The 13,018-nt window shown below is 38.7% G+C and overlaps 1 protein-coding gene across 6 annotated transcripts in view; it reads right to left on the reverse strand.

The window, feature by feature from the left end:
* The window catches only part of LOC100145473 (uncharacterized), a 132,179-nt gene that overhangs the window by 73,119 nt on the left and 46,042 nt on the right, over nucleotides 1-13,018 (reverse strand). Inside the window, 4 exon segments of one of the 6 annotated variants that reach the window (NM_001126925.1) lie at nucleotides 3,549-5,398; nucleotides 5,400-5,849; nucleotides 6,362-6,851; nucleotides 9,707-9,762. In NM_001126925.1, coding sequence (NP_001120397.1) covers nucleotides 3,831-5,398; nucleotides 5,400-5,849; nucleotides 6,362-6,395 — 2,052 coding nt within the window. In that variant the 5' untranslated portion in view covers nucleotides 6,396-6,851; nucleotides 9,707-9,762 and the 3' untranslated portion in view covers nucleotides 3,549-3,830. 6 annotated transcript variants of the gene reach the window in all.

Below are 13,018 nucleotides of genomic sequence, written 5' to 3' on the forward strand. Positions count from 1 at the left end.
AGAAAAAAATCATTAGAAATCTTCAAGATACTGGCTGGGATATTATGAAGGCTAAAATGCGCATTTCCTAAATTAATGTAATGCAGCAATCACTATTCAGTGTTTGAATTTAATACAGTTGCTGGATGTACAAAACATATTCTGGGCTGATATACTAAGATACTAAACTACAACAGAGCAGTTGCTTACATGAACCATTCAGATTCTTCTTTTTATTCTCTAAATGGTATCACACTGATCTTTTTGAAACTAATTACTGGTTAGTTGATGAGTAAATGCACTTGTGAAGGGCATTCCCCAAAAGTAATGGGGCAAAATGATTTTTAGCAATGCTACCATAAAAGACAAACACTTTGGGGAGGTAAGATCACAGCTGGCCATGCAGTTAATGCTACTATCCTTGTCTGTTATGGTAACAAAGTAAAAATATTATTATAATATATAAATCTGTAAAATAGAAGTACTCAAAAAGCGAACATTGTTTGCCGCTATGCTGTGTGCATATCTGCTATTTTGTGCAGTAATATTTGGATGCCACCAATTTTTTACCCTTTCCCTTACTTATTGGGGTGTATGCCTTGTTATTAATTCCTGTCATGCACTATTAGATGCTTCTGTGCTGTATATGCTTGGCTTTGTCGGTGTTCCTAGAAGCCTAGTGTCATTTGTAAGTACAGGTATGGGATCCCTTATCCGGAAACCCGTTATCCAGAAAGCTCCGAATTACGTAATGCCCATAGACACCATTTTAATCAATAATTCAGAATTTTAAAACTGATTTCCTTTTTCTCTGTAGTAATAAAACAGGACCCCAACTAAGATATAAATAATCCTTATTGGATGCAAAACAATCCCATAGGGTTTAATTAATGTTTTATTGATTCTTTAGTAGACTTAAGGTATGGAGATCCAAATTACGGAAAGACTCCTTATCCGGAATACCCTTGGTCCCGAGCATTCTGGATAACGGGCCCTATACCTGTACAGTGTAAAACAGATTAACAAGCATTTGATACATTTATCATTCAAATTCAGATTGATAATTAAAAGAAATAGAGCGTTGGGTTAATCATTCCATCTATATGTTGTGTTTGGGAAGGTGCAGGAAAGAGTAAATAAAATGACAATGTTTTGGCAATGTTTGACTGATTAGGAAAAAGAAATTAAAAGGATCTATAATTACCCAGCAATCCCTGTCACTACCTTTTGAATCCAATTTTCATGCCTAGTTTTAGGAGGAAAAGATATCTAATAATTGTAATCAATTAAACATTTTTAAAGGAGAAGGAAAAGGTAAAATCAATGGTGGATGCCAAAATGTTAGGCACCCCCCAGTGACTGTAATCACGTACCTTATACCCCGGGCTGGTGCCCCTGTTGGGAGAACACTGCACCAGCCCAGGGTAGTTGTGAGAGAGTGATCCTCTTCCTTCTCTCGTCTTTCTTCGGAATTTCAGGGCCAGCACATACGCAGTAGAGTGAAAAAGGTTGATTTTTTGTTAAAGTTTGACTTTTCATTCAACTGTGCATGTGCAAGGGGTGCAAACACAGAGGGAGGAAGAGGATGGCTCTCTCACAGCTACCCTGGGCCGGTGCAGTTTTCTCCTAACAGGAGCACCAGCCCAGCATATACAGTAAGGTAAGAGATTACAATCACTAGGGGGGTGCCTAACATTTTGGTACCCCCCGGTGACTGTACCTTTTCTTCTCCTTTAAACAAGCTTCTCACTGCACTAAAACCTTTTAGAACCTGCAAACAGTCTTGGCCAAACTACAGTACACTTAGGGGCACATTCATAAAAACACAAGTTCGAATCCCAAATAGGATTTGGATTGGATACGATAGTGTCTTAAGATCGCAAATATCACAAATGCACTTACGAAAAAATCGTATTAGTCACAATAATATCATATTGGCGATCCGAAAGTCACAAAATTTTCGTACCGAACGATCGTAAAATGCAGGAAAACCTTTCCGACTTTGATCCTTCAGTGCATGATTTTGAAAGCCTCCCATAGGACTCAATGGCAGCTCCAACCTGGCCCAAGGAAAGTCACGATACCGAAGCTTGAATGAGTCCGAAACTTTCGTACTCGGCGCGACACTACAATTTTGTCACACAAATTTTTTCGCAAAGTACGAAAAAGTCTCGAAAAATACGAAAAAATCACCGAAAATATGCTCGTAGCGTTCGTGGATTAGTAAATGTCCCCCCTTAGTTTGCTAAAACTGTTGCGCTTTGAATCAATACACAAAAATGTTAACCTTTGTAATCTTATGAAAACTATACCCCCAGAATGAATACCTAACCAACAGATAGTTTATATTATGTTAAGTGACCTACTAAAGAATCTCGCCAAACTGGAATATGTATATCAGTAAATATTGCCCTTATACATCCATCAGAGATCACATGACCAATGCAGCTCTAACTGTAACAGGAAGTGTAGAAGTATACCTCATGGTCAGACCATTCCATGGTGATCATTCAACAATTCAACATTCAACAATTGCTCTTTCCCAACCTTAAACAGTCTTACTTTTTTTGATCCACAGGTAATGAGGAAACCTCCCAACACCTAACTGGATATTTTCATCTAAATTGTACTCCAAGGGGCACATTTACTAATCCACGAACATCCGAAAAGCACCCGAATGCGTTTTTTTTCGTAATGATCGGTATTTTGCGATTTTTTCGTAAATTGTCGCGACTTTTTCGTAGCCATTACGACTTGCTCGTAAATTGTCGCGACTTTTTTGTATCCATTACGACTTGTTCGTAAATTGTCGCAACTTTTTCGTAGCCATTACTACTTGCTCGTAAATTGTAGCGACTTTTTTGTAGCCATTACTACTTGCTCGTAAATTGTAGCGACTTTTTTGTAGCCGTCGTGCTGAGTACGAAAGTTTCGGAATCATTCAAGCTTCAGTATCATGACTTTCCTTGGGCCAGGTTGGAGCTGCAGAGTGCCATTGAGTCCTATGGGAGACTTTCCTTGGGCCGGGTTGGAGCTGCAGAGTGCCATTGAGCCCTATGGGAGACTTTCCTTGGGCCAGGTTGGAGCTGCAGAGTGCCATTGAGTCCTATGGGAGGCTTCCAAAATCATGCAAAGTCGCAAAGGTTTGCCCGCCGTTTACGAGTGCTCAATACGAAAAAGTTGCGACAATATACGAGCAAGTCGTAATGGCTATGAAAAAGTTGCGACAATTTACGAGCAAGTTGTAATGGCACATATGGTGGAAATGCCCCAAAGTTAGATGCCTATGGTGTCAAGTTTATTTAATGATTGAAAGTATATTTGGAATAACATTGGTGAAAAACCTTTGGGAAGCACTTTAAATAAGCCCATAGATGGTATACCCAAAAACACTCTCCGTCTCATTATATATATTTTTAATGTCACAAAATAAACCCTTTCAGCTGCTTGGAAAACTCAATAATTAAAGTTTGGCAAAATTAGGAGAGAGTATATTTGTTTCACAGCCCAATCTCTTAGAAACCAACAATTTGAAAAAGTTGTCCTTGGAATTATACACTCACCCAAAAGATGTTTAATATTATGCTTTATTAAGAACAGTGAGGACCCTTAGACCAGTGGTCAACTAATATATAGCTAGCTGATTAAAATGTTTGAAATCTGCCAATTTACTTTTACAGTTATTCACTTAACCCTAGTTTTATTCTCTGGCCTCTTGAGAATGGTGCTATCATCCTTAACCACAGACGTATTGCAGTTATTGTATGTCAGTTTGAAAGGTAATAAACAATAAGACTAATAAACGCAAAGTCATTTAGGAAATCTTGACAGGTGTTTATGTACTAATAGTGCTAAGTGGCTTGGCAATGTTTTGGAGGAATTTTATCCAGTTTAGATTCCCATTGGAACACTTTTTCTCCTGAAACATAGCTAAGAATGTCTCGTAAAATGTCAAAAGCAAAATCACATTGTTTGATGTCATATACCGGTTTTATCACCCAGTTTTTCTTGATTTTGCTGTACCCCAAATGAGGGTGTTGATTACCTTCTGCTTGGCTTTTATCTTTCACCATATGAATCCTTTGACGTTGGATGTTTTGGTTGTGGTCTATAGCTGCTAACTGTGTTCGAGCCGTCATACCACCCATGAAGAAACGGTTTTGCTTGGGACGATATTTTAAGGTGTTGCTGTGATAAAAATTAATTTCACCATTTTGACAATATTGAGAGAGATGAGGAATATCCTTAGTGACTGATCTACTATGCATAATTTCAGCAAGCTTACGATGGGCAAAGGAATCCTTTTTTATCCATAAATGTCTTTTTTCAACAACATCAGTCAGATCTTCATGTTCACACTTATGGTACAGTTTGCCTGTTTCCCATTCATGGACACCGATCACATGGTATAAAAGAGACAACCATTTCTCCATCAGTAGATCCTTATTTCCTTCACATGTTCTTGCTGCCCAACAGACATGATTTTTTATTGGTGAAACCCACTGTGCAAGATCCTCACAGGCCTTTTTTTTGCTTGCATTCACAACTTTGTTCCCAACAAATTTTGCAAAGTGCCAGACATCAAACTGGTGCATAATCTGATTGTAATTTGTTTTCATAACATTTCTTATACCTGGATGGCGTTCAGTACATATCAACTGCACATTGACACCTTTATCTTTTATTACGTTAAGAGCTTTCTTAAATGTTTCTTTTTCTGGAAACACTGAATTACATTTTTTAGAAACTTGATCTATGCTGAAGCTCACTATTTTCTTGGTTGATGACTCAATGAAACTATATATACAATATGTAGTGTTGAAACCTAGGCTGTCATTTTGTCTAACACTGGATAAACATACTGGCTTGTTTCCTAATTCTTGAATTGTCTTCTCCTGTTCTTGATGCCAGTGGTAGTCAATTGTTGGAAACAAATAGGTTCTCTCATTACGATAGTGAGTAGTTTTACTAACCTGTTTCAGACCAAGTATTTTGTTCATGTAGCTGACTTTGTGATAATTTGAGCCACTAAGTAAAATTGCAGCCGACGTCAAAATATTCCCAAGTGGCATTCCTCCTTTCTTAGGCTGACTATCCCACAAGTGGAACCTATGTCCATTTAGACATTCAGCATCAACGCTAAGAAAAGATCCAATAGTTCTCTTTTTCAGTTTCCTTATTGCAGCTGGACAGGTTTTCGCACCTAAACATCGAGATCCCATCAAAAGTGTATCCAGACATGATTCAAAAACTAAATATTTGTTTTCAGAAATTGCGTCTTGGGTATGTGATGAAATGTTACATTTAGAATCCACTGAGGAATCATCTACTTCTGCCTCCATTTTTAGCTCTACTAAATTCTGATTTGATGGGTTGTATGATCCATCCAAATCTTCTTGAACAGGATCCACACCAGTCTCTTGCGATGGAATTAGTTGCAAAATCTAGAGATTGTCTCTCATACAATTGTAGCGAATGTCCTGGTTTTTCAGAAATAGTAGTGGGGAATAATAAAGCAATGCTTTGTTCTGGAGGTAAAATTGTGATAGGTGTCAAGTGCATCACAAAGTCATGAGAAGATGATGGTAAAACAGATGATTGTTTGCTAGTAGTAATTCGTTCACATTGTATAAACTTGTTACTTGTTATGACGTTTGACTGAATTTTTATACTTCTTGTTCCAAATTTGGGATTTGTCATTGTACCTTGATTATGACAGTTGACCCAACAGTCTGTATTCATTCCAGTGTCAACATGTAGAGGATTCCTGGTTATATCTGTGGGCCTTGACTGGCTACTTGAAGAAGTTTGCAATCCAGAATTTGATACTTGTATTGAAAATGAAGTTCTTTGTGAGCTTGTTTCTGTCTCTGTTTAAAAAAAAAAAAAAAAAAAAAAAAAAAAAAAATTTCCCACTGGAACTTTCTTCAGGGACATATAATATATATTATATAATTTTTAAATGGAAATGTTCAGTTAACACTTTAAATGACTGTGCAAAATAAGAAATGTTTTTTAATATAGTTAGCTAAAAATGTCATCAAAATGATGTTGAACATAATAGCCATAATACAACTTTCTCCTTTATATCTCTCTAACGTGTTAGCTAATTGCCAACTTAAAGGGGGGGCACATGAGACATATGACCTGCGTGCTTAGGATCTAACTAGACAGTTATGTCCCTTGTGCCCCCCCATTTTTCCTTTAAGTCAAAGTTGTGTTCTGGCTATTATATTAGAAATCAATTAACTCCAACCTTTCTAGGTTACATTTTTTGGTAACAATATAGATTTTTTTCCCCCAGAGCTTATTTACCCAGTTTTGTTTTTACCCTAACAGTTTACCCAGTTAAAAGATCAGAAAAATGCTAAAATACCTGTACCTTGAAGCTCTGATACCCTGGCAAATGATGTCATGGCTGATGAAACTTTAGTGGATTCCTGGTTACTTTTTTCTAATGACATATCTGATTCTCCTCCCTCTGTAACACTCTCTGTAACTGTGGTATTCTGTTGTTTCAATTGTCTTGCTGATCTTCGACATGGGGTACTTGTGGACAAAGTCTTCTTAGGAAATATGGTAGGAACAGCATCCAACTTTAGTACTCTTTTTGTTCCTTGGTAAACATAACAATCTGGTGCAAAATGATCCGAGCATATACGATCTGCATCTGTTTTCTTTCGAAGAAGTATTTTTTGCGCCATTTCATCGATATCTCCAAAATCTTGTGGAATGTTTTGCAACCATTTGTTTATGGTATCTATATTTCCAGGAAAAACATGCAGTACAACATTTGGAAATGACTTCTTCTTCTTACAGCTGTGATGACAGCCATTGACAATGCAAGTAGGCATGTTGTAATAATGAAGTATCTAAAAGAAATTGTAATTGTTATTGTAATAAATAAAATTAAATATTATATATATATACACATATATGTATATATATATATATATATATATATATATATATATATATATACACACATACACACACATCAAATTTTAGCACATTGCTTCAGAAATGCTATCAAATGTTAGAGAAATAGGAAGGTGGATCAGCAAGTAGCACCTCTGGCTTGCAGAGTATGGTTCATGAGCTGAATTACAGATGTGCAGATATATTGTACTATATAAATAATATTAAATAAAAATGAATGTATATTCTGCTCTGTAGCCATGGTGTAGGCTGCTAAAGGCTTTGGCTACATAACAGATAACAGAGAAGCTTTGTAAATTACCACAGATATATTTATTACGTATAAATACATTTTATTCTTATTTAGCTCACAAAACGAAAATTTATGCATATAATTACACCGTTAAGTTTCACAGTAGGGAGTGGGAGAAAGTAAAATGCAACTTGTACAGCAATTTTTTTTTTACTGTATTTTTGTAGTCAATTATCCTAGAAAAACTGGAACACACCAGTGAAGACAATAAAATAATGTGTAATAATATTAACATTTTAAATACAATCTGCACTGAACGGCTTACCACTCCCTAATTTAAAGCATATGGGCATGGGCATTGAATGTTGGCTCCGCTGTCTGCGTTTTGTAGGCAGGCGCAGAGAAGCCAATCCACACTCTCCTGCAGTTCCATGTATCAGCACTGACAAGTACAGGTCCCTCCTGAGTGCAGCTACACTGTGCAGAGATCAGTCAAAAGTGTACCTGCACTCAGGCCAACGCTGTACTTGTCAGTGCAGAGACACAGAGCCGTAGGAGAGAGTGTATCTGCTTGTCTCCACCTGCCTAAAAACTCTGTGTGCCCTCACCCAAGGATGTACTTCTTACAACAGAAACAAAGTAAGAGATCAGCAAAAAGTGACCATCATTTATTTATATAGCTTCAGCAATTTATGCAGTACTTTATATTAATTGACATAATAATTCAAAAAACAAGGGTTACACAGTAAAAATTGGATCAGAGGGCCCTACATGCAAGAGCTTATGGGTGAAGACACACTGAGCTACTTTTTCACGGCTATTTAACATCAGAAAATAGCTTGCTATAGACAATACTGAAAATTGCCTCTGCTAAACCACATGTAGAGACAATTATAAGTAAATGATCAGCATTGTCTGTTTTAGTAGGCGTGACTACTAGCTGCTACTTGTAGCTCCGTGTGTCTTCACCCTAAAAGCTAAAGGAATAGAACATAATTTAGCATTGGAAATACAAGATAATGCTACTTTGCTGCAAAATCTGCTGTGTGTGTCCACACACAAGCTGACTCTGTGCCTGTTAGTATAGTAATATGATGGAGCGGATTGGAGAAAAAATGCTGTCTCTAAGCCTGTGTTTACACATTGACAAAAAAACACCCATGTCTGGCAGTAGCCTACAGTATTGCTCAATATGTACTTCTATCCCAAAAATTCACATACTGCTAAATGCAAGTAGGTGAGGAAGGGAATGAAATTCACTTTTAGGGCAAGGGCTGTGCCTTTGCCCTAAGGCTAATGCCACATGTAGTATATTCTTAGCAAGCTGAAAATCCTTGCTGGGAATACGCCCCACCGCCTGCCCCTGAAAGCACTGAATACACTTGGGTGCAGGCATCTGTAGCTGGTATCCACCGAAAAGGCAAAGTCTCAAGTTTTTTGGCGGATATTGGCTACATGTACCTGCACAGGTAGGAGGATTTTTAAGTGTAGTGGTGAATACGCTACCTGTGGCATTAGCCTTAGGGCTGTGTAATAAAAGACAATTTTGTTTGTACAGGTCAGTTAACTTTAAACATGGGTAAGGCCTCACCTTGAGTATGCAGTGCAGTTTTGGGCTCCAGTCCTTAAGAAGGATATTAATGAGCTGGAGAGAGTGCAGAGACTGCAACTAAACTGGTAAAGGGGATGGAAGATTTAAACTATGAGGTTAGACTGTCAAGGTTGGGGTTCTCTGGAAAAGAGGTGCTTGTGAGGGGACATGATTACTCTGTACAAGTACATTAGAGGGGATTATAGGCAGATGGGGGATGTTCTTTTTTCCCATAAAAACAATCAACGCACCAGAGGCCACCCCTTAGATTAGAGGAAAGGAGCTTCCATTTGAAGCAGCGTAGGTGGTTTTTCACGGTGAGGGCAGTGAGGTTGTGGAATGCCCTTCCTAGAGATGTGGTAATGGCAGATTCTGTTAATGCCTTTAAGAGGGGCCTGGATGAGTTCTTGAACAATCAGAATATCCAAGGCTATTGTGATACTAATATCTACAGTTAGTATTAGTGGTTGTATATATAGTTTATGTATGTGAGTGTATAGATTGGAAGGTGTGGGTTAGGTGTGCTGGGTTTACTTGGATGGGTTGAACTTGATGGACACTGGTCTTTTTTCAACCCTATGTAACTATGTAACTATATGGTTGCTTGTAACATTTTTAAGAAGAAATCTGACATTAAAAGTGTAGTTGATCTTTAAATTTTGGTATGATGTAGACAGTGACATTGTGATCCAATTTTTCCTGCTTGTCTGAGAAGCTCATCCCCCATGGAGTATAACAGAAGACATTACCATGCCTAGTGCTTGCTAACAGCTGTATATACAGTAAATCGTATGAACGTACTTCGCCCCTCCCTCTCCCAGCATTTGTGGCAGGAGACATTACCCTGCCGAGATCTTTCCCTTTCTTTCACAAAAGCTGCTCACTGAGACAAATGCAGTAGACTTACTCCCCCCTCACTCACTCAGGCACTGCCTCCCTCCCTGCAGCAGCACATATTTACATACCTTGTGAATACGTTCACACTGAAGTAAAGCCAGCAGCTGAACCATACATCGCGCTCCTGTAATTGAATAAAAAGAGAGTTTGCAATATCAATGTTAAAGTTTACTTTTACTTACCAAGGCTGAAACAAGTTCTGATCCGTATTAAAGCTGGTAGTTCTGGTATAATGGGAAAGAGCATGCAACTTCCTGACAAGCTAATCAACCAATCAGAGGAAACGCATGCAAAACAGAAAGACAGGAAATAAGATGTGGACATGCGCCATAGATTTTGCAACTCCTACTGCCTGTACTAAGCATTACGTAAACTTCAATGCACTGACACAGTCCTGTGTAAATAGGGTCGGCGACCCCCCCTCCCCTGGTGCCTCCACATACTCCTGCCCTAGAAAGAAACACTCACTTCCCTGGTAATTTCTCAAGAACCATAGAGATGTTTTTTTAAAGACATACATGACATATTTTCTTAAAATGACCTAATCTGATCAGATAACTGCATTTATGTCAGGGTGAACACCCCCTTCAGTTTTAAGATGAGTAGTGGGTCATTGAAAATTATCATTCGGCTTTCTTTAACTATGGACACTGGTACCATGGGGTTAATCCCCTCTCTATTTTGGAGGCAGGGCACTAAAAGAATAAAACTGCCCTCCCTTGTGTCCTGCCTTCCTCATTTTTTTAGTGTCCTCTCCTGAGGAGAGACAGGGCTGCCCCATGGGCTGTGAACCACTACTGTGATTTTTTCACCAGGCGAGAAGCTACTAACAAGGACGTACCAGGTACATGCTGCGAGTGGATGGGAGAGGGGATTCTAACCGTTGGAACTTGCTACTTGTACTGGGGAGCTAGTGGTGCCTCAGCTCCAGCGTGCTCTTGTATGGTGGCTTCCAGGTACTTCCGTCACTTCCTCCTGCTCAATCTCAGGCCAATTTCTCAGTTAGCCAAGAGCCAAAGCAAAGTCCTAAGGGAGGGGGCTGAGTGAGGTAGAGGAGGAGAAGGAATCCTAAGTGATTAAAGGGATGGTTCACCTTTAACTTAACCTTTAGTATGTTACAGAAATTCCCGTTCCAACCAACTTTGCAATTGGTCTTCATTGTTTTTTATATATAGTTTTTTAATTATTTGCCTTTCACTTCTACATCTTTTTAGCTTTATATAGTCAGTGCTTGGTGCATATCATCTGTTGTAAAAAGCAAGTGATCCCAACCAAGACATTTTATTTTAAAGGTGAAATTAAATGTTTTAAGTGTAATTCACCTTTAATATTATAGTGTGTTTCTAACAGTGACAATGCGACAATCTGCAACTGGTTTCTATGTTTTCACTTTTTAATTAGTTTGCTTTCTTTTAAGCAGCTCCCAGTATGCAAATTCATCAGCTATCTGGTTGTTAGGGTACAATTTACCCTAGCAACTAGACAATGGTTTGTATGAAAGATGATTAGGAGAGGCCTGAATAGAGAGAGAATTAATAAATATAAAACCATCAATAAGATTTAAACTCCACCCAAACAAACCTTATGCTTTTTGAAAAATAAACGTAACTTCAAGCAATCTTGAAATATACATCAATTAAAAAATATGCTGCATTTTCATGATTTTTAATGTAATAATATGGTTTGGAATAATGATGAACGAATCTGTCCCGTTTCACTTTGCAGAAAAATGTGTGAATCTTTCAAAAGCATCAAAAGGTGCGCATAAAAAAAAATGGGGTGCATGCGACAATTTTTATGGATGCGCATCGTAATTTTCTTGCCTGTTTCACAAAACAATCCGCCAATGGCGTAACGTGGAAATTCGCTGTGAATCCATGCCTGGCAAATTATTTCGCCCCTCACTAGTTTAAAACAGTTACCTAAGCCCAGCACCTTGTTCTCCTACTCATCCGGCTGACTACTTTGAGATTTAAAAAAAAATGTAACAGTAGTCGATTGTCCTCAGCCTGCCCTCAGTCTGCATCCTCCAAATCCCACAATTCCGTGAACACGTGATGTCAATTAGGAAAGTGACATCACAGTGTAATACATTGTGGGTTATGTAGTTCCTGCATGCTGTCTGCAAGCTGTGGAGAAGTTGTTACAATCCGTGTTTTAGTCCCTCCTCCCCTGCCTGAATTTCAAATGATGCAGAAAGAGAAGCACTGTTTTACAGCTGGATATCAGTATGTGGTGTTTATTCATACTTTTTGAAGGAACAGATTACAGTGATAGGTATATTAGGGGTTTCTGTATTACAAGGGGCTCTTTAACAAATTTTAGTTCCAAACCCAGTGTTTTCCTTAAATGTAAAGGTGAACAACCCCTTTAAGGGGATGCCTATTAACCTTTTAACAACAGGAGTGGCAGGTATTGTGGCAGGTGATTACATTATTTTGTGGGGGGTTTACATGTCCTTTTTCTTGCACTGGCTGTCACGTTAAGCTCCCTCCTCAACATGTCTGTATTGTGCCCCAAACAGCCCTTAGGCTCACTGGGGAATGACACACCTGACCAGGTCCAGACTACCTTTGCTTAAGGAGACTTACTCTTCACATCAGCAAACTGGACAGTACTATGGTACTCCCAGTGAAGGGAACCAGAAACTTGCATCTTAAAGCATCTCAAAGTTGTCTGATTCTTTAGAGAAGAATGTAGATAGTTTATCAGCAGGGGACCCAGTGAGGGAACCCTCATACAAAAGCACCAGACCCTTCTCTATCACAGGACCTGACACTTCCTCCCAGCTGCATGAGATTAAGGCATCCCTTACTAGCATTCTAGATGAGATTAAAGAAGGAGTAGCAGACTCGTCTGCCAATGAAGGGTCACTCTCAGAAGGCCCATCTTACTCTTAGGATTCATCGGATGGGGTATATTCCTTTATTGCAGCAGTAATCCAAACCCTAAACCTTAAGGGGGATCAGGAGCCATGCAAGGAAGGCATACTTTTGTTCAAACATCACAAGGAGGAGGATATGGTTTCTCCTCACTACAAACATCTGTCCTAAATTGTCCAATTGTAATGGAACTGGATAGGAAGGTTTAGCTCTCAAAGCATTTCCTGTGTATGTACCCCTTTTCCAAAGAGGATGCGGCAAGGTGGTCTTCTGCACCAACAATAGATCCTTTAGTGTTGCTGAAGCATACCACAATTCCTATCTCTTCCTTTAAGGATCAATGTAATAAGAGAATGGAAGCTTTGCTCAAATCAGTTTTTGCTGTTTCGGGTGCTATTTTGTGATCCACATTTGTCTCACTTTGGGTGAGTAAGACCATGGAAGTTTGGGCTGACCAGTTGCTATTAGCTGTAGGACGTGGCACATCAAAAGATAATC

The sequence above is a fragment of the Xenopus tropicalis genome, chromosome 1 (assembly GCF_000004195.4).
Source record: "Xenopus tropicalis strain Nigerian chromosome 1, UCB_Xtro_10.0, whole genome shotgun sequence".
Lineage (NCBI taxonomy): Eukaryota > Metazoa > Chordata > Amphibia > Anura > Pipidae > Xenopus > Xenopus tropicalis.